Raw genomic sequence first — 25200 nt, forward strand, 5'->3', positions numbered from 1 at the left:
ATGCGACCGAATGTATTCTATTAAATCGGTATATGTAGGTATAGCTTTCTCCCGTATAGACATTTCAAAATTTTGCACCAACTGTATATCTAATTTTTTCAGTGCAATATGTAATATTATAAAATCGGTTAGGTCATCAATACCTAATTCCTTGAGTGCAGCTATGGAAGACGCAAACCGTTCAATAAAATTATTTAACTCATTTGGGTTACTAGGTGCCAATAATTTTAAATTCAAAATATTGTTCAGATAAAAGGTACCTAGCACGCGTTTGTCCTGATATTTCTTTTCGAGAGCTTCCCAAATTAAAAAATAATTTCGTTCGTTCGGAAGTATTCCCGCAAAAACTGATAACGCCTTTCCTTGGAGTTTCCCTATCAGATATTGCATCTTTTGCGACGTATTCAAATTTTGATTTGAGTGAATGTTTAATTTAAAAGCTTCATAAAATATCGACCAATTCTCTTGATTACCATCGAACGATGGCATCTCGATCGGTGGGAGCTTAATTAATGGTGAATTATTTAACTTCTGTCGATCACGTGATGAATCTTGCTTTGCTATAATGCTTTCGCGTATAGAAACTACAAAACAGTACTTATTTTCGAATTTACTCCATAAATCGAAATTCATATTGTAATTTGAATCCTTTTTCAACTGAAGTGTATGAAATTCATCACAAAACGTGTTAAATTGTGCATAATATGTAGCTATATTAACCGTTTGTTTAACAAAATCCTCCGAACTTCTCGTCTCCCTGTCCTCAATACTTTTCGCTTTCTCGTATAATTCATTAACACGATTATGCATCAAATTAATCTTCGATTCTAGTAACTTGATTTTAATATCCTGAGTACTATCGCTAGTCGCCATGATTAATTGTATGTAGAAATTTAAACACAACAATAATTACAAATGCAACCTAGTACATACAAATTAACAAAGTATAAAGAGGAAATAATATTTATTTATAACTTTAAATATGTTAATTTTAAATACCCCGTTGGTAATCCGGCTCGAAAGAACCAAAAATGGTGTCGCGAAGCTGCGACTCCACTATATATTTTAGAGGTGGTGTGATATGCCACACGCCCAAAGGACCAGTCCCAAACTACTCCGAATGATAGGTTATGGGACGATATATGCATCCGACAAACCCGATGGACAGTGCAATAATCAAAGGTATAAATCTGGGCTTCTGGGGCACAAGATAAGCCCAGATTGGAATGCAGGAAAGATGGACTCACCCGTTGATGACTATCACACGTCTCCAGGAGTATTAGTTGATTTCACTTCACAAATTATATGTATATTCGCCCTGTCTGATTAATTATCACTCCGAACTCTGATAAGCAACTGACACCACTTGTCAGATTTTACATGTGTCGCAACAATATTTTTAATATGGTGACATTTTGGGATGGGTAAAAGGGTAGGTAGGACATTTGCAGGATTTTGTATTGACATTACACTTGTCCTTTAAGCCTGTGGATGCATACCTAACAATCCCATATATATTGCGCGAACACCACACTTTCACAACACAGGAGCTGGTATACAGAATGTGATGATAACCAATTTTAAAACTACTTTTGGACTACAAATAATATCTCTCCGGTATATATATAATTTATATACATATATGCTATGATGATTTTTTTAAAATCAAATCCGGGTTAAAAGTCTTTCAAAGAACAGGAATTATACAATATTTTGAAAAACATGGCTTAAAACCTTGTCCACCTCACCACAGGAACTCCTAGTGAGGAGGACTAAGTAAAAGAGATTGATTTATCCTTTATGTTTTTATGTTAAAAAAATATAATTTCATTGAAATTAAATAATAAATTATTCAAAAAAAATTTAAGTTACACTTGAATTTGACTCACCCAAAAGTCCACCAAATATCGAAGCACATGATGTTCAACCAAGAAAATGCTGCCAAAAAGCTGAAGTACACCGCATATCCTGAGAAAAAATGAGAGAATTGGAATTTAATAAAAGGATTTTTATGTAGTTTTATAGCACAAAATGAAGACACATTCCAAGAAATTTGTAAACGTCACTGGAAAAACTTCGCGATTATATTCACCATGAGGTAAACATGCGTAGGTTTTTTCCTCAGAATCGTCTGACAAGCTTTTATTCAATATTTATGAACTTTATTTATCACTATAAGTATCTTCTGCTGGATACAAGATTACCCGAGCTGCTTTCGAACTTTTGGTTCAATGAACTATTAGTACCTACGTACTCGTACCTACAAGAATGGCGAAATTGGAAGAGACCATGCTTAACTTATTTGCCTTCTAGTGAAAGCGTATAAAAGCACGAAAATGGAACTGAATAAAGTACGGAAGTAAAAGAGGAGGAGAGATACTGAGAAGTTCCGATCTGGTACTGCGAAAGTGTTCCAGATATATGGAATTTACTGCTGTGACGTGCAGATTTCAAATCGTAGAATCACCACGGTGGCCACGTAGACCATGTTTGCACTGACGCACTCCATTAAATGGCGACATGCGACACGGAATATAGCACCAAGGTTCCGGAAAAACCCTCTCTGGCAGTGCTATCTAGTGTCTTGAAAAGGTGGCGGGGAATCTGAGACCAATGCAGGCACCTAGCTAGTCCTAGTCCTACCTAGAATCTTGCAGTAGTTCCGGGGCACCTGGGACCACTGCACGCGCGCCAGGCAGGAGTAGGCCACCAGCATGGCAGCCACGTGGCACATCAAGGTGCGCCCATGCAGGTTCTGCAGGGGGGGCAGAGCCAGGTAGACGATGAGAGTCGCGGCAAGGAACACACATGAGATGATCAAGCCCTGTTAACAAACGAAATAAATCAAATAAAATACATTTTTGTTATTTTACATTTTGGATATAAGTGATGAAAAATTAAATGAAACGCAGTAACCTTAAGTATAACTTTATTGCATAACAACACACTAACACAGTGCAGCTTCAATTTATAATATTCACTTGTCTGGAAAATAATATAAATGATTTCGAAATATATATTAAATCATTGAGATGTAATATAAATTTTGTATCTGCCCTGCCGAAGAAACGATTGGGTAAAAAAAATTGCCTTTTAGCTATAAAATAAGACGATGATCACAAAATCAGTGCTTCACGAAAGATCCAGTTATCGGAGATTTTAAATACGACAGCAAATTTTTATTTTTCCTTATAAACATTTTTCTGGGTCATGTTAGTAAGATGATTATTAGTATTGTCTTATATTTACACCTTGACTACTGTGGGAGATTTCCATATAACTGCGTTTTCAGTATATTCGTAGAAATGGTAATTGAGTAAATAATTTCATTTCATTTGTTTCATAGCGCATTTTCAAATTAACAGATGTCATGTCATGTAAGTAATAATTAAATATTGAATAAACGATTAAAAAAAATAGTATGATTTCAATAAAATAAGAGTATTTTTCTCAAACATCTCAGATTAGTAAATGCCTAATATTAATAATAATATTTACAACTTGATTACTCAGATACGGTGCGTAGCTTTTCAGATAACTGTATTTTCCAAGTATTCGTGAAACAAGTTGTTTATTTAATAATTTCATTGGGAGATATCATTCATTGATACATTAGTCATAACATGTTTGCGATAAAATAATAATCATTGTAAATTGCAGAGAGAAATTCGTAAATCACTTGAATGATTTTCGTTAATTGATCTAAAACGTAGCGGAAGCGGTGAGAGGAAGTAAAACCTAGCGGAAGCCGTGAGAGGAAGTAAAGCATAGCGGAAGTGGTGAGAGGAAGTAAATGATTTTACTGATCGATAATTTTCACTTGTAAGTAAATGTTGTTTTTTTTATTATTTCGTCTTATTCTGCTAGAAATTGCTGGTGGTCTATTGTATTTTCTCGAAATTACTCCCACGATTTCGGAACGATGCGATGGGTGAGGAATATATCTTTCGTCGAGGTTTGTGCTTTGGTGAGTCTGCAGAGGAATATCGCACTTTTTAAATTTAATACTAACATATTCATATGTGCTTTACGAAAATTACAAAAATAGACAAGAGAGAAATTTATTTCTAAACAATGAAAATGGTTTACACGTCCTCAAAGTTGGTCTGTTTCGATTTGAAAATTTTTGTTCCTTTTTCATGTAAATATCAAACAAGAGTTCCAACTTCTCTCAACCATTCTGAGCCAGTGATACTATGGCAACCTATACTGAGAAAATCTTTTACCCTGGAACATGTCGCAAGTATATTTTAAATTATTTTAAATGAATAATTTGTGAAATAACACAAATTCATCAAATAAAATTTAATTCCCCGATTTTATTTTACCTTCGTATTGCTAATTGAGAGCTTTGCCCTTCGAACACGGAGGCCCGTTTTAATTTTAATAAAAAATAAAAATATAAGACGAGGTATGGAGAACAAAAATGGTTTATAACAATGGCAATGATCAACAATTCCATAAGGTGTGGACCTTTTTATACTTGCGGGAAATAATCCGTTCTGTATAGGCACTCGTACATATTTGTCATGCTGTGTTTACTGGGTTGCATAAACCATTGAAGTTTCCAGATAAAATATATTTTTACAAAAGATAAAAAAAAAAACAAAGAAATAAAAAATAAAAATAAATTGAATGAATTGTTTTTAAATTGAATTCGTTTATAATTTTCATCTTTATATCACTTTAAAAGTGTGTTGAATTGTAACTGTGTTGAGTTATCATGGAACCGTCAATGCATTTTGCTTATGTTCTTCTTAAACATGATTGTCGTGTGTAGTTAGTTGAGGGTGGGATGTGGAATAATAAATAGTTGGTTTGTACTGTGTTTCATACTGGACAGTGGAAATTAATGTTTTCTGGAAGGTAGAATTATCGATGACTGACACATGTCAAATACAGGCCAAAGACTGTTTATAACGCAAATAAAAAAAATTCTATCGACTAAACTACATTTTTGGCCAAAGAAAACAAATTTCAACAACAAAAACTATCATTATTATAAATATATTATTTCCCTATTAGAAAAAAAAATTCACAAGCAGTTCGGAATTAAATTAAACGAAGGCTTTTGAAATAACATTAATTTTAATTACCCAGAATTTAAAATATAAAATCTGTATATTGTAGCAGGTTTTTCTCGACCGACCGTTTTCTGAAAGAGCTGTGTTGATTTGTGAATATGTTAGTTTGTAATGCTGGAAAAAATTGATCAAGGAAATATATTTCATGATCTTGCTGACTTTTTTGAATTGGGATTTTAAAGATGGTCCCGCGGTTGGCGATATTATTTTTGTCCCCACTTTAGTAGATTGGTGTAATGACTGCTTGTTTCCAGAAGTTTGGGAAGTTGCCTTCCTCGAATGACATTTTGAATACCACGGAGAGAAGTTAAACCAATTGATTGACTTTACTCGATTGAAATTATGTAATAGAGTGTGGGCTTGCAACCATATGTACGTAACGTACGTACACCAGTGGTAGGTGATAATTTTTTAACGAAAAATTGAAATAAATTTCATTATGAAACTGGAATACTGAATTTTTTAAATTTTGTGTGTCAACCTCCACATACAATGATAATAATAAAGTACCTACAACTTTTTGCGCAATACTTATGTTAAATTCAATACAGCCATTCTTGATTTAGCTTTTTTTATATATTTTTAAAGGAATAAGTACCTTCCTAGAGATGCCTATGATTCCTTTGTGTTTGAAATGTCATTGATGTGTTGTCTCGGTTACACATTAAACAGCATTATTGTTTTGTTATGTGGCTGACATTTGAGTGATTGAAATATTTAATTTTTTTTTAAATAAAAAGATCGACAAATAAACTTTAAATATTGTTTCTTTGTATTTCAGGTAATGTTTGTAACGTTACGATAATTTAATTAGTATTTTACTAAATGTGAAATTAAAAATAAATCTTTGTATTTCAGAGCAACAGATGGTTTAATTTGTCTTACCTATATATTTACAAAAAATTTCGAGTGGGTGTTATATACTGTATTTTGTCTATATTTATTTCAGTGAAAATAATAATAAAAAACTATGATCTTTTATCTTTTATCATTTCATCAAACAAACGTATTTCCAATTTCAGGACAGTGAAAATCACATATCAAGCTTAACAGATTTATTCATTGCTTCAAAAGTTATTGTTTTTACGCTTCAAATCTCCCGGACCCGACTAGAATGTGCTGCAATTATATTGCGGAGGGTATTTGCATTAATAAAATAATCGGGTTAAGAGCAGATAAGGAGACCACTTGAATCAATCGGGGTGACTGACAGTTCAACGTTTTGTAATACAGTTAAGCAGATGCCAATAAAAGATTATGAATATCATGTTCTCTCGTCAATCTTTATCATAACTTCAAGTTGTATTTCTGTGTGAATCTAAAACAAATCCATCCACAGAACAATATGGAGTTTTAAATATTTCCAAAAACCTGCTGGATATGTCAATACAAAAATGAAATTTCAAGGTAAACGCAAATATTTTTAGCCCACGATGTAATTTCCTCGATGGAGTTTTGCAATAAATACATCGATGTAACTATAAAAAAATTAGACTGGACACGATTCAACAAGGAAAAACTTGTGTAGAAAATCTACATACTGGGAGAAAAACCCTCCCAGCAAAACCAGATTTTTAAATATATCTGAATTTTTTTCATATTTACTAACCATATTTTTTTTTACATTAACACCACACAAGAAGCCTTCAGGAAAATATGCCCTCATGGCCTATATCATTTTTGGGGATGCTGTGTAGGGTTTTTTTTAAGGAAAGGAAGGAGAGGAAGTTCTGGTAAGGAAAAAGGTATGAGGGGTGGGGAAGAATCTTGGTATCAGTGTGTCCAGGAGTGACGGACATATGAACCATCCCTTCCGCTGCAGCGCAAGGCGATGGGTCAGGAGAGATCAGTTGGAGAGGTCAATAGGTCTCTCCAACCGGCCTCTCCTTATTTTAAAACCGGCAACATTATGAGAGCCGCAAATATCGTAATTAACCATCAAACCATAAACGATTTTCTAACAATTTTATGCATCGTTGTTATTTCATACGTACTTCACAAATTTATCTTTTTCCTATTTATGAAAGCGTTGAACGCTGAATAAAAATGTTTATCTAGAGATGTTTGCCTGAAAATGTTGTGCATAATAATTCATGGTGTTGAAATCTTGCCTTTCGAGAGATAAAAAAAAACAACAAAAAACGTCAATACTCAACAGACAAAAAAAAACCTTTTTACCGATTTCATTAATCATCATAATATTTTTGCCTATTTTATATCAAAATCAATGGCGAATTAACTATGAAATTGCTTACAAAAATCTTTCATAAAAGTTCTTTGACGGATGAAAAAATTCTAGAGCTTTGTCAAATCCGGGAACTCATCGTGGGATAATAAGAGAAAATAATTTAATCGTTATTTTCATTTGTGAGTGGATATCAACGATAAATATTAAAGGCCAATGTAAGCAATAACAATTTAGTTCTATTCGACATTGATCCTTTCAAACAATAACAATTTAGTTCTATTCGACATTGATCCTTTCAAACAATAACAATTTAGTTCTATTCGACATTGATCCTTCCAAACAATAACAATTTAGTTCTATTCGACATTGATCCTTTCAAACAATAACAATTTAGTTCTATTCGATATTGATCCTTTCAAACAATAATAATTTAGTTCTATTCGACATTGATCCTTTCAAAAAATAACAATTCAGTTCTTTTCGACATTGATCATTTCAAACAATAACAATTTAGTTCTATTCGACATTGATCCTTTCAAAAAATAACAATTTAGTTCTATTTGACATTGATCCTTTCAAACAATAACAATTTTCCAAAAGATTAGATTTAATACAATGGTTTTCCTTTGATGTGTCACGTAATTTCAATAATTGCTTATTGTTTTCAAGTCAATGTCAATAAAATAGTAAGACGATTGACTTGTAGATGTTATCGTCGATCAATATCTCTTTATTGACATTTTTTGCAATCTAAAGCCAAAATGTGTGCCGTCAACTTGTTAAAGTCAATAAATAAAATATCTTATCATTTGTTCCGATACGCCAAGAACAGCGAAATCGACCAGACAAGTTTGCCAAATAATCAATCAAGTTTTTTTTTTATCACAAAACCTAAGCCATAGAATATTTAACATTCATGCACCCTGCAGGATGTTGTTTCAATGTTATTTATTTTATTTATTTATTGGTAAAGGTAAGAGACAAACAGCTTATACATAAAATACAAATATAAATATATACATGTTAAAAACAGTCAAGCCAAAAGAGTCTCCTGTATTAATATTGATTGGAGATGGAGTTTTATTGCATAAAAAAAAATAATAAAAATAAAAAAAATATATATATATATTTTAGGTGAGGAGGGGAGGAATAGGAATTTAGGATGAGGATAGGAGATGCTCTGGATACATTCCATACTATAGTATTAATTTTCGATCGTACGAGTTACTTCTATTCGATATTTGTGAAGTGTATTGCTAAAAATATCTATGTTTTGAAATTTAGTATTATATTGGGCACATATACGTGGAATTGGTGAATTTTTTCTAAAGTTAGTTCTACATGTAGGTAAATGAAACAAATGGGATTGCCGTGTTGATCTTGTTGGAATATGAATATTTATTAAATTCATTAGCTCTGGTGAGTCGAGGCCATTGTTAAGAATTTTAAATAATAAAATTTGGTCAAAAACCAAACGTCGTGTATGAAGTGAGTTGAATTTGTGGTAATTAATAGAATCGGCGTAATTTGAGAAATGTAAGTTTTGTTTATAATTAATGTGTTTAAAAATTTTTTTTTGAATTCTTTCGATTCTTTCAATGTGGGCTTGGTAAAAAGGAGTCCAGATCGGTGTGCAGTGTTCTAGGTGGGGACGGATGAACGCTGTGTAAAGGGAATATAGAGTCTTAAGGTTGCGGAAAGGTTTCGTTAAACGTATTATAAATCCTAGCATTTTGTTGGCTTTGTTGATGATTGCATCAGTGTGTTGAATGAAGTTTAATTTCACATCCAGTATTACCCCAAGGTCTCTGATAGAATCTACTTCTTTGATTTGTGTCCCGTTTAATGTATAATCAAAGGAAATTTTATTTTTGTTACGTGTAAATGATAATTTATTGCACTTTGAGGTATTTACTACAAGTTTATTTGATTCACAGTAGTTAAAAAGACGATTGAGATCCTCTTGAAGTTTAATGCAATCTTCGATTGATTTGATAACTAAGTAGATTTTTTTATCGTCTGCATATGCTAGGTAATTGGCATGTAAAAAACATTTGTGAATATCATAAATATACACATTAAATAATAATGGCCCTAAATGAGAACCTTGAGGTACACCGGAGGGCACGGAAAAGAAACTGGACTTAGTTCCCGCAACTGATACACATTGAAGTCTGCACCGAAGGTATGAAGTGAGCCACCGAAGTAAATCACCATGGATGCCTATTTGACTTAATTTTTTAATTAAAATGAAATGGTTTACTTTATCGAAGGCCTTAGAGTAATCAGTGTAGATTACATCTACTTGGTTTCTATTGTCCATATTGCTCGTTAAATATTCCGTGAAATTTACCAAATTTGTTAGTACCGATCTTTTTTGTAGAAATCCGTGTTGTTGGTTTTGTATGTTGCGAACAATTGTTGTATAAATTTGATCGTAGACAATTTTTTCAAAGAGTTTACTAAATACAGTTAGAATTGAGATTGGGCGGTAGTTTACAATGTTGCTTTTAGAACCTGTTTTATGAATAGGGATTATAGTTGCTTCTTTAAACTTTGTAGGAAATTTTCCTGCTTTTAGTGACATTCTAAATATATTAGTTAGGGGGTATGAAAGATTTTTTGCACATTTTGAGATAAAGTATGGCGATATACCATCACTGCCAGCACCCTTACTAATGTCTAAATTCTTCAGGTATTTATTGATCAAAAAATTGTTTATTTGTACGTTCCCAATCGGGTTATGATTATTCATATAGGTAAAACTATCGACTATACTGGGATCATTCGTGTCCTTATCATTAACGTAGGTGGACTGAAAGTGTTTAGAGAAAAGTTGACACACTTGTTGAGCACCGGTGCCTGACTCATCTTTAAGGTGCATGATTTGTGGGATGCCATTTGTTTTACTTTTGCTTTTAGCATAGTTCCAAAGTTGTTTATTATTTATAAGAATATTAGATTCAACTGAATTTATGTACTGAATAAAGCAATGCTTCTGTAAGTTTTTTTGTTGGGTACGTTTGATTGAAAACTCTATGTAGTCTACTGGATTATTATTGGATTTCCATTTTTGATGGAGTTTTTGTTTATCTTTAATGATTTTAATTAGAGAAGCTGAATACCAGTTTGGAAATTTTCTCTTTTTGATGATACGTTTAGGGACAAACTGGTTGATGGTACTGTTTAAAATGTTGTAGAAAGAATCGACTACTACGTCAATATCCGAATTTTCCTGAGTAAATGACCAGTCTGTCATTGACAGATGTTGGTTGATTAGCTCGTAATTGGCTTTTGTAAACTGATAAATTTCTTTAGGTGGGGCGTGAATAATAGGAAGTATATCGATTTTTAGCATAATTTTGAGTGATGGGTGGTGCGAGTCTTCGTTGACAAGAGGATCGCATGCACGATATACTTGGCATTCCTCATTACAGATAACTAAATCCAGGATTCTGTTATTTGCATTTTTTATGTAATTATATTGTTTTAATTCAGAATAATGGATTGTGTCAGCAAGTGAGGAACTAGTTGAGTTCAAGTTTTCAGGTGTCAAGTGTAAATCATTGTTATGTATATTCCATGTTACGGTGGGCATATTAAAATCTCCAATTACAAGTAAAATGTCATCGGGATGTTGATCTTTTACGTTAGCAAGTAAGCAAAGGAATGAATTGAGTGCAGTTTCATACCCTTGTCCCTGTGGGAGATAAACACAGGCTACATGGATAGTGCGTTTGGAGGTATAGTTAGAAGGGGGAATAGTTACCCAGATACATTCAGCATTGCAGACCAATTCTTCGCGAGGGTAAGCGTTAAGATTGTTATGTGCTATGATCATCACTCCACCACCTCGACGAGAATCTTCTTGGTTGTTTATGCTATTAATTGTAATGTTATTTGATCTATCCCGTCTGAAAACGCTGTAAAATTCTGTTGGTGCCAGTTCCGGATCTAAAATAGAATTAATTAGCCAAGTTTCAGAAATACCGAATATGTAACAATCGTCATTCAATAAAATATTATTGTGAAATATGTCTGTTTTAGTGCGTAGTCCTCTACAGTTTTGATACATAATAGTAATCATCGTGAATTATGTAAGTTTTTCTATAAGTGTAAATAATTTTGGTAAAGATAAGAGATAAAAAAACAAATAATAAATGCAGAGTTTTATGAAGGACACGCATGATGTTAAACTAAACTGGTGAAATAGTGAAATATAAATGTGAGCAGCAAGTACGGAGAGCATGTTAGGAAAGAGGGGGGGAGTGAGAGTGGAATGGGGGAATGGTGTAAGGTTGTGGATAAATAATACGTCGATTACACGACGAATTATAGAATTACAAAACATATGATTATAAACAATATAAGAAGATAACAAAATATAAGGAAATAGAAAAAACTAATTAAAAAAAAACATATAAATTACTATATTCAACGGAAGGTTAAATAAAAATAAAAATGCAAGAAGTGCGCGATGATCTTAATAGTACGGTTGTATGTTAAAAGAAATATTTTTAGCATAAACAAAATATTAATTTATAAGATATATAGGATATATAAACATGTCTAAAATTACATCATAGATACCTAAGTGAATTGTTGGTATATGTGAGTCGTGAGTTACTTGTGAAATACACGTAAATATTATACATATACATACACATACACACATATGTTTATATATTTTTTAATCATTGGTGAAATATTATAATATTTTTAATATACGCAAAGTTCAATACGTCATATACCTACATACTTTTTTTTCAAATCAATTACAAATTACAACGACATCTATGAAGTTAATAGAAGGTGACAATATGATTAAAAAAATTTATAATGGTACAGGTATATATAAAACTTCAAATCATAAAAAAAAAAGTTAGAGCAGATAAAGGCAAACTAAATTTATCAATAAAAACTGTTTACGTGCGTAAAATAGAGTTGAAAGATAGACTTACATTTATATAATAACATCATAATATGAAAAATAGAGTAGAAAGACTTACATTCACATAATAATATCACAATACGAATGTAAATCTTCATAATATCATATTGTAAACGAAATGTAGGTACCGAGACGCTAAGTTAAAAGTTTGTGTGTATAGTTCGCGGTGGAGTTCACTTATTTATAAAAGTACGTAAATTAATATATGTTTTGTGTGTCTGTTGCGCTGAGTAAATAATAAACAGGTAAGAGATACGTACATATACATTTATATATGAACATATTTTTTAAATTATTTTTTATTTCTATGGATAGTGAAATATAATAATATTTCTAGTAGGTATGTGCAGTGTTCAATACGTCACATACCTATATAAATTTTTCAAAGCAATAACAAATTACAAAGGTATATATGAAGTTAATTGGAGGCGACAATATGTTTAAAAATATATAATGGTATAGGTATATATAAAACTTCAAATCATAAAAAGAAGTCACAGCAGATAGAGGCAATCTTAATTTTAATGCTAAATGTATCAATAAAAACTGTACACGTGCGTTAAAAAGAGTACAAAGATAGATTTACATTCAATTTATAACATCATAATATGAATGAAAATCTTCATATCATATTATAAATTACAAATGAAATGTAGGTACCGAGACGCCGTGAACTATAGTTCACGTCTGTGGGTGCAGTCACTACTATTTTGTTGATATATTAATATAGGTATGTGTCTCTAATTATTGCGCACAGTAAATAATAAAGAGGTAAGTAAATAGATTATGGCCACAAGTGCATAATAATATACAATTGATACTATAGGTTTGTGTAGAACATAAGGGATAAATACCCGTGTTATAGAAGAAACAGGATAATAAATAATAAAATATAATGAGTTTAAGAAAATTTTATCGAAATAAGAATAATAAGCAGGCCAAATTCCTAGTATCGAAATACCCACCCAAATGCAATATAATTAGTTGTTATTAATTACAATGGGTTATACATACCTCAATGACTTAATGTGGTTATGGAAGTAGCATTTGGATAAGTTATTTTGCAATAAAATTAATTATCTGCCTACCCAACACAATTTATTATTATTTCCTTGGGAGAAAATTATTTCCAATTAGCCATTAATTAGCCAAATAGATAATAATGCATGAAAGCAACTCATTGGTAGAAATAAATGCTTTGCGAATATAAACATATTTTTTTTTATACACTTATTTTTTAGTATTTGTTCTGGGGCGCAGGCCAATAGACTTGGAGCCATCGTGTTGAGGATGGGGACCGGGTGTGATGGATGAGGTGTTGGATGAGCTGGTGCTGGTGCTGGTGCTGGTGTTGGTGCTGGCGCTGGAGCCGGTGTTGGTGCTGGTGCTGGTGCTGGCTGATAGTTTGGTCACAAGGGCGGCAGCGACATCCAGCTGCTTTTGGGTACTGATGGCGTGCTTGCTGCCATCAGGGAGCAGAACCACAATTGTGCCGTCGCTGGTCCAACACTTGTTGTTTGAAAAGATTGAACGTGCAGAGGAAAAGAGTTTTTGTCGTGTTTTTGTTAGGGATTCAGTTAGTAGACGAGAGGAGTTTTTCAGCCCTTTCTTCCTCTCCCATACAGATCGACGGTCGATTTGGCGCTGGAATTCAATAAGAATGGGTCGATTCTTATTTGGTTTCATGCGACCAAGTCTTCTGGTGGAGACGATACCCCTGATGGCGTCTTCGTGGCACCCTAGGCCGGTCAACGCCGCAGTCACAAGGGATCTCGTGTCTTCTGGTCCATCTTCTTTCACGCCATGTAGAAAGTATGATAAGTTTTATTGGGAAACTTAACTGGTAAACATACAAAGTGTAAAATATATGTTTAGAACTGTTTATTTTCCCCATTGAAGTAAAATAAAAACAAAATATATGTTGTACCTACATACAATTATAATTTACAAATAAATGACGTCCTCCGTGGACGTGGGATAAGGCTCTCGACTAGCAAGCCGAAGGTCGTGTGTTCAAATCCCGGCGTGCGCAAGTAAATTTTATTTGTTATTTGGCAATATATTCAATAAAAATAATATGCAGTATTCTTGTGGCACTTTTCAGAGTGTAATATACTCTCAGTATCGCCCTGGTAGAAGACCACCATTCAGAATTGAAACGTTGCTTGAAATGGCTTTAGCCGTGTTTGGTGACCAGATCTGAATAGCCAGGTACTCCCCCACCTTCTTCTTCCCCATCTATTTCCCTTCCTCACTACCTTCAGCCTCACAACGTACCCCAATCGGGGATGCCATAGTCTCACTAGCTCCAGACAGTTGGGAGCAGTTGGGACTATGGTGCAGTATTCACATTAAAATAAATATAAATGCGTTTCAATAGAATTGTATGAACTAATTATAAAAGTTCTTAGCAATTGCTAAATGGTTAAGAAGTTTTTGCCCACCGTGGAAATTTGCCATATACACTTCGTCTGCCCGTTTCTCGCCTCCCCTTTCTTCGTGTCGGCGTCACTTCGTCCACTCAGCCACTCGTCGGATTTATCTATCCACAACCATAGAGGGTCTAATGGTGTTGATGGGTGACTGAAAACGAACAAACGCAGCCACTACACAAGCAATAGCAATCGAAGCAACAGCTGCGCGATACGAGTGGTAGCACTAGGGCTTGGATACCCTCACTTCAGGAAAAGAAGCACTGAATGCCTCCGTGAGACTTTTCAGCTTTAACCTCTGGAAAACCGTTCGTACACCGGTGACAAGAATTTTTTCCACCGACAAACCGTTCTCGCACTACTGGCATTGGAATATCGCCCTAGCTGGAATTGATATGCGATTTAAGTCTGTATGCCATGAGAAAATGCATAATTTTTTTAACAGAATCGCTGCAAAAAATACTGTAAAATTTTATTTTATTTTCCCTCAAAAGGGGTCTGGTGTTCCAATGATTAACGTTACAGTCGCCACTGCAGATATTGTGGATCCAAAATATCCATTAGTTTTTTAAAAAAATAGTTCGTTCCTGCTTTAGGCGCCTGACAATTCAACCGTGTCAAGTTGTAATTGAATAGTGTTACTTCAACAGGTAGGAAGTCAAGAAAAGACAAACAGGTCTTTACCGTCTAACAATAATCCAGACTTCAATATTTATAAACTACTAGTACCTATTAATCACGTAAAGTATACATTCTTACTACAAACGATTAATATACACCATTGACCGGTTGACATTGACATTGACATTAACATTGACATTGACCGGTCGGTGGCTGAGTTGACATCGCGTTTGGGTCCCACTCAGGTGTAGTGTGTTCAATTCCTCGGCTGGCTAAGTCCTCCATCACAACACAACCAACATTTTCCGCTAAGTGTGGTGGTTGTAGGAGATTTTCAAATATTGTCAGCTTATCCGTAACCCGGGAATGTTTGTTTTTCTTTTAAAATAAAATAAAATAAATACATTCCCTAGAAATTAGAAAAAAAAATTATATGTTTTGCTGTCTAGCTCGGAGTACGTCAGCAGTCTTGCTGTGAACTCCTGCACCTCATCGACTTTAAAGTACCAAATAGAGCAAATATTACACAGTATATTTTTTGGGACTAACTACCACATAAACGTATCTTTTTCTCGTCTCAATACTTGGAAACAAATTCATCTCATATATCGACATATTTTATCAGTATTTAAAGGAATCATAATTAATTATACCTGAATTATATTTTTATTCGGCATAATATTTTTACATAGGAGCGATTGAGTTTATTGTTCACTCGTCAATCATGTTTATGAACTTATATTATAATTTCGCATTATTTTATTCTGCAATTTAAAAACTGGTTCTTGATGTTTTTCTATCTTATTTCTGTAGTTTCTTATATATTGCATACATTTAAATGCAAGTTTTTATCTACCGTGTATCATGTTAATTTTTTAAAGTTTTATTTTATTTTTTTGCTACCTAAACAATAAAAACTCTTGCTGTCTCTGTACCATGTAGTGAATTGTGTAAAAACCTATTAGGGCGTTTATAGTGAAAAATTGTTTTGTTAGCGCTATAACCTGAGCCTGGTTTTAGATTTTTAATAGATGATCCCAACGTACATCGAGATATATTCCGACTGCGGTTATTTTTACTTCGTGAAATAGCAGCTTTAAACTCAGAACAAAGGTAAAAAATAAGATTAAAATTTACATATTTAATACACGAACAATTTACTTTCTCAAAATAAACAAATTTAGGACGGGTTGTTTCGGAGAATTTGAACAATTCATCAAATTTCAACGTTCATTTACGGGTTCTGTGAAAGTCTTATTCAAGTTCTGTTATTATATCATTGTAGGCTAGTTGCTTGACAAAACTGAAATAAAAACAGAACTTGAAAAAATCTTTCACAGAACTTGAAAATGAACGTTTAAATTTGATGAATTGTTCAAATTCTCCGAAACAACTCCTCCTTAGAGTTCCGCCAAATATGTATTTGGTCCCACGGCAATTCGCTATCTGGCGATTTTTTGCGGGATATTTTTTATCTTCATTCTTTCCTAGGCTCCTTTCGTTCATCTAGCAAATGGTACTTTCAAATAATGCGTCAAACAAGACCATACCAGGTATGTACATTATTATTTTAAGCATTTCATGGATATAGGTAGGTACTGCATAATTTTAAAGTCTTACGGATATTTCACAAGAGAGAATAATAATTCGAATCTGCCACGGGTAGCGCTTGTTAACCGTTTTAGAACTAATAAATTCTACAAATTCCTCAAATTCTCAAGTAAATTTGAAAAACCTGCTCTGTTTTCACTGGGTAATGGTGTTAGGAAAAGAAATCATTTTCCTGCCTTTCATACTCCTTATTTATGATGTGGCCGTTTACATTACGGCCATTAGCGAGAGAGTAAATTTAGATGCAAAGTCTGACTTTTTTTTCAATTACTCAAAGCAAATATGAAAACTGGAGAACAGAATCGTGCGCTCAATGTAATGTTTTAGATGTACTGGATTTACAATGTGCATCCATGAAGTTTGTGGTGACTTAAATATTGAGGTAAGTGTATTTTTGGATTGATAAAGACCAATATTGATTTCGAAAAAAAAAAAAAAAAGTTAATTATTATATTATCAGAAGCTAATATATACATTTAAAATAATGTTATCTTTAGAATTTTGGACTCGGACAGAAAACATATATGTCATAACTATTGTTGTTTTTTTTATAATTAAAATAATAAAGAATAATAATATATCTGTGTCAAAAATATCTAAGAAAGCATTCAGAAAACGGTTTTTTCAAAAGAATGGGGAAGTATCTTATCTACAAAGGATGTTGCTCCTTGATTCACAAATTACCTACAGTCCTGGTTTAGATAAAAAATAAACTTACTTCAATAAATAGTAAAGTTCAATGAAAACTGATAACCGTACAGGATATTGTATTTATAATTCGTACTTTATGTACATTTAATAACAAGAAGAATGTTTTTCTGTTATCTACACAAAGTTGAAAATGACGAAGCAAACAATGTAGAAGCGACTTGCACGAAATACGAAATTTTAGAGATAAGGATAATATTAAGAAATTCGCTATATTCATCCATAGGTAATATAAATATCTACCAAATTAAAACAGACCCGTAATTAATTTATCAACTGTGTCCCTAAACCAATAAAAGCAAGTGGTAGGATGATAGAATTTCAACTTGATCTTTGTCTAAACATCTATACACGCTCTGCTTTTACTTTTCCCTTCTGGTGTATGACTCCCCTGATCGTACTGTTTCCTGCGCGTTATAATATAATGTTCTTCTGACAGTCCTTTCTCCGTCCTACAACCCTAAGCATCTAATACACATTCTTCTATTACTCTATATCCTTTATAATGTATGACTCCCCTGATTGTACCATTTCCTCCGGGTTATAATATAAAAATTTTCTGGTATTCCTTTCTCCGTCCAAGCATCTAATACACATTATTTTATTATTCTACACCCCTTCTAGCATATGACTCCCTTGATCGTATCATTTCCTGCGGGTTATAACACATATAATATTCTTCTGGCAGTCCTTTCTCCGTCCTTTAACTCTAAGCATCTAATACACATACTTCTATTACTCTATAATCTTTCTAGTGTATGACTCCACTGATCATACAATTTCCTGTGGCTAATAAAATATAATATTAATTAAGATTGTATTTCCTCCGTTTTACATGTGTCCAAACATTTGAGCGACCCTTTAATTATATTATACATGACGCTTACACCAACGAATATTTGGAGATTGCATAGGAAACTAATACTTTTATTCAATAAAGGGATATGTGAAAGGGAGACGGATAAGAGACCAGCGGTTGCGCGGGCGAGATATTGATTATGGCGGTTGGCAGTGTGTGATAAAGTGGTCCGATAATCCTCAATTAATGACACACAAAGTGTCTAAATTTACATTACAAATAACAAGTACCTAGATACGTTACGCTAGGTTATGTTAGTTTGAGTTGGGTTAGGTTTGGTTAAGCTGGAATTTGATAGATGTTTAAGTTGGCAACAAGTTTAGGGTACTATTGATATTTTTACGTCCTTTTACAGAATTTAGAGTAATCTACGCCCACGCTTTGCTGAAATATATAAAATATTATAGTAGCGTTGGTAATGTCGTTTTAGTGATTTGTTTTGTAATATCGTTTTGTTTTCTATGTTATTTGACGTTACTGTTATATGTTGTAAAATATTGTTTAACAGATTTAGTATATTCGCTTAAAAAACTTTCATACAGTTCTCGATAGCTTATTAGTTATATTCTATTCTTATAGAGCCCCGTGGGGTAGCCGTACGCGGTAGAAAGTGTACGCGGCGATGTTTGTTACAAATTCGTGAATACTTCATCTGGGCTTATTCCTCAATTCTGTAGTGCTTTAGGTCACCTTGAATCCGGTCGTGTGAGAATTAGAAAATAGTCAAGTATTAGAAAATTAACATGGACAGATAAATTACTTTTCATCATGGTTTTTTTATTTGTTTCGCTTCTATTACCGATGAGTTCTATTGTGTAAACAATTGTGTCAGAACCGTGTGGTGCATGATAAATTTTAATAAAATTGTGTTAGTTTCACAGGTGCAAAGTGGCAATTCTCATACAGATTCATGTGTTTTTTTAAGTTAGTTTAAGTTACTTTTATTTTGTATTGAGTATTATATACAGTTTCATGGGTGCGTACACTTACCCCCAATACATACATTTTATTTTATACGTACGCATATTCCTTCTCGGTTTTATTTTTAAGTGAAATATTCCGCGAATGTGAAAGCATCCGGAAAGTTCATTTTGCATCCAAAAGCAGATTGAAAGCAGAGTGCGAACACTTACACTACGGTATGCATAAGCTTACCCCCGCCTATGGGTCAAGTGTACGCAATCGACATGCATTTGAACTTTTTGACTTTATAAACCGAATGAGGTTTTTGTGTTTACTTAAGTTACTCTAATAGTCAATCATATTTATTAACAAAATATAGAATAAAATACCTTTTTTTTTTAAATTTATAAACTCTACTATAAATATATAACTCTACTATAATCTATGTAAATGCCGAACTGGACGTAAAATCAAATAGGTGAATGTTTGTGTTTAAAAAATGAAATGGTTCTTACGATGCTGAAGACTTGCAACTTCTTATTCAGCTTCGCGGTGACCTTGTCCGCCGCCACGGGGAAGCAGTTGAAGGTATACAGCTCGGGCTTCCTGCCGGGGCACTGCGAGTCGAACACCTCCATGCAATAGTCCGGCTGCATGGGCTCCGGCAAGCCGGGGATGAACATCTGTCCCGACTTCACGTCCAGGTAGCTATAGTCCTTCGGATTGCTCTTGCTGGGCATCAGAATGTATTTGCCCGCGGGGCAATTGGGGGTGTATTGGATGCCGAAAGTACCTGCGAAAAGTATATTGTATTTAGTTACATTTATTGTCATAAAATATTTAGGGCCTATTGACCTTAAGAAGTTGTGGTATTTTTAAAGTATTTATTTTATAAAGTACAATCAAATCTCTAATACGCTGTAATCAGCTGGGGAGCTGCATACAAAACAAATCTACTCCCTGTTGAAATTGTAAAACGTCTAATTATAAAAATAATATTGAAAAAACCAAGAGATTATCCAACACACCTATTTTTTGAAGAATTTAAAGTATTAAAATTCAATGATCTTGTAAAAAAAACATAATAATTCAAATAATAAAAGAAAAACAAAATCACAGCTTTTTAACTGAAAGTTGTACTCGTCAAAAACATATATTTCCAAAACAAAAATGTAACACCACTTTTGCTCAACATCATTACATATAAAAAATTCTAGGGAAAAAATACTTCAACAGTCTACCCGAAAATATCAGAACGATAAACACCTACTAAAAGCAATTAAAGAGAAGTTAAATGTAAAAATACCAAAATGATGAAACTATCTTTTTAATTAATTATAAATTTTAATATTCATAATTACAAACACTAAATATTCTTCATCTTGATGCTCACCACTCTCCTGGACACAAGCGCCAGCTTCTATAGAAGAGGAACATTAAAAATCAATTTTAGTTAACATTAATGATTATACTCTGTAAATTGATTAATTATTCAATGAATATTTAATAAAAAATAAAAATAAAAACAAATTAAAAATTACTTCCCGTTTTTTTTATTATGTCTATGAAATCGTCACAAGATAATAAACATAGGTAATTAATTAAAATTAGTCATTAACATAGACAAAAGAAAAATAAGAGATATGGCAAGGAGTGAACGGACCACCAAAGCGGAGTAAATGAAAGCTATGCGTTCGGTTTGTTTATACGTTGTTTTACGATTTGCTTACATTATGGGTGAACGACACTTTTCTAAACTCTGTTTCGTACTAATAATGGTTAATGGCCTATTTCTACTATTTATGGTTTATCTCCCCAAGGCCCACTTGCGACATATGTGAGGAGGATGTTTGGTGTCTACCGATCTTTCTATGGAGACGAAGGGATGAACATGTGTTTTGGAGAAATCCTTATATATGTGATTAGAGTTAGAGAATTGAGTTCTAACTGTCAGAAGCCAGTGAGATCACGATATCCCCAATGTGTATTTATTATGAGGCTAAAGAAATTGGGGAGGGGAAGAAGATGGGAGGACTAAGGATTTTAAATATTGTCGTAGGAGGGAGGAAACACAAAATCAGGCAAATCGTTGCATAGATGAAACAGTACGTTAGCTAACGTTTTCTGTTAACTGAAATACGCTCTTTTTCTAGTGTTTATTTGAATATTTTCTAACGTTTATACAATTATTTTTACCTGCGCGATCGTACAGTAAAAAAACGCAGGAAGTAAAAACATGGAGGATTATAAATATGAACAGGGAAAATACCTACCTAGTTAATAGTAACATCAATTCAAGGAAATTTTTCGATGTCGACCCGTTGATTCGGTATCTGTAAATTGTGACAAGAATGTGATGTTGATTCGGTATCTGTAAATTGTGACAAGAATGTGGTGTTGATTCGGTATCTGTAAATTGTGACAAGAATGTGGTGTTGATTCGGTATCTGTAAATTGTGACAAGAATGTGATGTTGATTCGGTATCTGTAAATTGTGACAAGAATGTGGTGTTGATTCGGTATCTGTAAATTGTGACAAGAATGTGGTGTTGATTCGGTATCTGTAAATTGTGACAAGAATGTGATGTTGATTCGGTATCTGTAAATTGTGACAAGAATGTGGTGTTGATTCGGTATCTGTAAATTGTGACAAGAATGTGGTGTTGATTCGGTATCTGTAAATTGTGACAAGAATGTGGTGTTGATTCGGTATCTGTAAATTGTGACAAGAATGTGATGTTGATTCGGTATCTGTAAATTGTGACAAGAATGTGGTGTTGATTCGGTATCTGTAAATTGTGACAAGAATGTGGTGTTGATTCGGTATCTGTAAATTGTGACAAGAATGTGGTGTTGATTCGGTATCTGTAAATTGTGACAAGAATGTGATGTTGATTCGGTATCTGTAAATTGTGACAAGAATGTGGTGTTGATTCGGTATCTGTAAATTGTGACAAGAATGTGGTGTTGATTCGGTATCTGTAAATTGTGACAAGAATGTGGTGTTGATTCGGTATCTGTAAATTGTGACAAGAATGTGATGTTGATTCGGTATCTGTAAATTGTGACAAGAATGTGGTGTTGATTCGGTATCTGTAAATTGTGACAAGAATGTGGTGTTGATTCGGTATCTGTAAATTGTGACAAGAATGTGATGTTGATTCGGTATCTGTAAATTGTGACAAGAATGTGGTGTTGATTCGGTATCTGTAAATTGTGACAAGAATGTGGTGTTGATTCGGTATCTGTAAATTGTGACAAGAATGTGATGTTGATTCGGTATCTGTAAATTGTGACAAGAATGTGGTGTTGATTCGGTATCTGTAAATTGTGACAAGAATGTGGTGTTGATTCGGTATCTGTAAATTGTGACAAGAATGTGGTGTTGATTCGGTATCTGTAAATTGTGACAAGAATGTGATGTTGATTCGGTATCTGTAAATTGTGACAAGAATGTGGTGTTGATTCGGTATCTGTAAATTGTGACAAGAATGTGGTGTTGATTCGGTATCTGTAAATTGTGACAAGAATGTGGTGTTGATTCGGTATCTGTAAATTGTGACAAGAATGTGATGTTGATTCGGTATCTGTAAATTGTGACAAGAATGTGGTGTTGATTCGGTATCTGTAAATTGTGACAAGAATGTGGTGTTGATTCGGTATCTGTAAATTGTGACAAGAATGTGGTGTTGATTCGGTATCTGTAAATTGTGACAAGAATGTGATGTTGATTCGGTATCTGTAAATTGTGACAAGAATGTGGTGTTGATTCGGTATCTGTAAATTGTGACAAGAATGTGGTGTTGATTCGGTATCTGTAAATTGTGACAAGAATGTGGTGTTGATTCGGTATCTGTAAATTGTGACAAGAATGTGATGTTGATTCGGTATCTGTAAATTGTGACAAGAATGTGGTGTTGATTCGGTATCTGTAAATTGTGACAAGAATGTGGTGTTGATTCGGTATCTGTAAATTGCTTAAAATCAGTTTATGAATGTGTTGCGCTACCTCCTTCTTAAGCCAACCTTTTGGACAGCATTACAGTGTTCAACTGTCAGGGCAGATGTGTGCAACACGGCATAATACCCCAAAAATAAATCACTCCAATACTTTTGAACGTGGAAATCTCAAATCATATCTACAAATAATTACTCCAAATTGCGTCAGAAAAGTTTCCTTGTCTATCAGGCATGTGTAAAATGTAGTAATCTAAATTATATTATATATAAGTATATTTTATTATATGTAATTTTATACTAATTTACTAATGAAAGGACTTCGGCCTAGCCTCCAATCAACGGGCCTTTATAATATGTGCTGGGGAGGTCGTTAAAATACTTGATTTGGGTGTGTAATCAAATATATATATTTTTAATGACCGGGAGGTTGGTTCCCCAGGAGTAACGAAAATACTTTTTCTGTCCAAAACTTATCTACGTATTGCCTATGCGGTGTTGGTTGATTTAGTGTTTTGTTATTGTTTGTTTAAACTATTACCACTGTGATCACACTGTGAAACCAAAAGTTGTAATTTATTTTTGCGTCTGGTTGACAAATAGTACAAACTAAAAGTACACACATTCCAGAAGTTTAACAAGTTGAACGATTGACGTGCGTAACCCTAGTAGATAATGTAATTGATGCACGGCGAAAATGTCCTGATAAGAAATATTGCTAATTTATTAAAAAATCCTATATTCCTGTAATATGCATTGCTGTTAAAAACGGAATTGTAGGCCATTAAAAAATGAATGGATAGATAACTTAAAAAGTAAAATATCAATGTTTTGAATAGTAAAATATCACTGAATTTACGCGTGATGCGTGGGAAAAAAGTTGCATATTGTTGGTACTATAAAATGTTATTATAGGTGAACCAAACTGAACCTTTAATAACTGTTATAAAACAACAATAAAAACGAACCATTAATGAAAAACATTTTTGGGAAGATCATTGCTTTCATATTCTTGGATTATTGATAGGTTATTTTCTTGGAATTTTGAACAATCCGTGGATCTGCATTAGGTGAAGAATTTGATTGAGATTTTTCAAAGAAAATAGTAATTTTTTATCTTAAGAAAGCAAGACTGTTAAAATATTCCAAACAAAGTTTGTTTAGGTTCGGACATCTCTCGTCACTTCTTGTTTGAGTCTGAATATATTTACACATTTCTCAAAGCAACCCACCCAATGGAATATCATAATTTAGGAATAAATATTATTTGTAGCTGAAACGATATTGTTGTTTTACCATGTTGTGTCCAGGGGAAAAGTGCGTTAACTTCGGGGGTGATTCTACACGATAGTACAAGTAAAAAAGATAATTGACGAAATATTAACGTTTTTAGGTTAAAAAGTAAAATTGTTTGAATGGGAAAAAAAATGGAATTTCGAAAAAAGTTATTTTCTTTTATACTTCTACCATCATAAAAAATCACCTCACGAGGTTAGCACACTTTACCCTCGGACACCCTGTGTAAAGAAGATACAAATACAATAAAAACTGAAAAAAACTATCGATAAATTTCTTGCTGGTAGTATGAAAAAATGAAGGCATATTAAAACCGTCGCCCCGGGAAACAATTATTGGATAACCAACACCTCTACCATACGTCACCCCAAATGGTTCGCTACGTTTGGTTCATCGGGTAAGGTGTGTTCAGGATGCGCCTGCCTACCAGCTGTGTGGCGTGCCGGATCGAGTGAGGTTGGTTTTGGGGAGACCCTTTGACCTCTCCAGCTGGTCCTGGTCTCTTGACCCGTCACCTTGCGCCGCAGCGGAAGATATAGATCATTCTTCCTTTACTCCTGATCCCTAGATTCCTACCCACCCCTCATACG

At 33.5% G+C, this 25200-nt stretch overlaps 1 protein-coding gene across 1 annotated transcript in view; it reads right to left on the reverse strand.

The window, feature by feature from the left end:
- The window catches only part of LOC149424329 (G protein-coupled receptor Mth2-like), a 92110-nt gene that overhangs the window by 54547 nt on the left and 12363 nt on the right, over window positions 1–25200 (reverse strand). Inside the window, exons 2-4 of the mRNA XM_089651459.1 lie at window positions 19873–20150; window positions 2644–2824; window positions 1890–1968 (exon numbers count right to left, since the gene is read on the reverse strand). Coding sequence (XP_089507585.1) covers window positions 1890–1968; window positions 2644–2824; window positions 19873–20150 — 538 coding nt within the window. The remainder of the gene's footprint in view (window positions 1–1889; window positions 1969–2643; window positions 2825–19872; window positions 20151–25200) is intronic.

The sequence above is a fragment of the Hesperophylax consimilis genome, chromosome 4 (assembly GCF_061612785.1).
Source record: "Hesperophylax consimilis isolate HC1 chromosome 4, BYU_Hcon_1.0, whole genome shotgun sequence".
In the NCBI taxonomy this organism is placed as follows: Eukaryota; Metazoa; Arthropoda; class Insecta; order Trichoptera; family Limnephilidae; genus Hesperophylax; species Hesperophylax consimilis.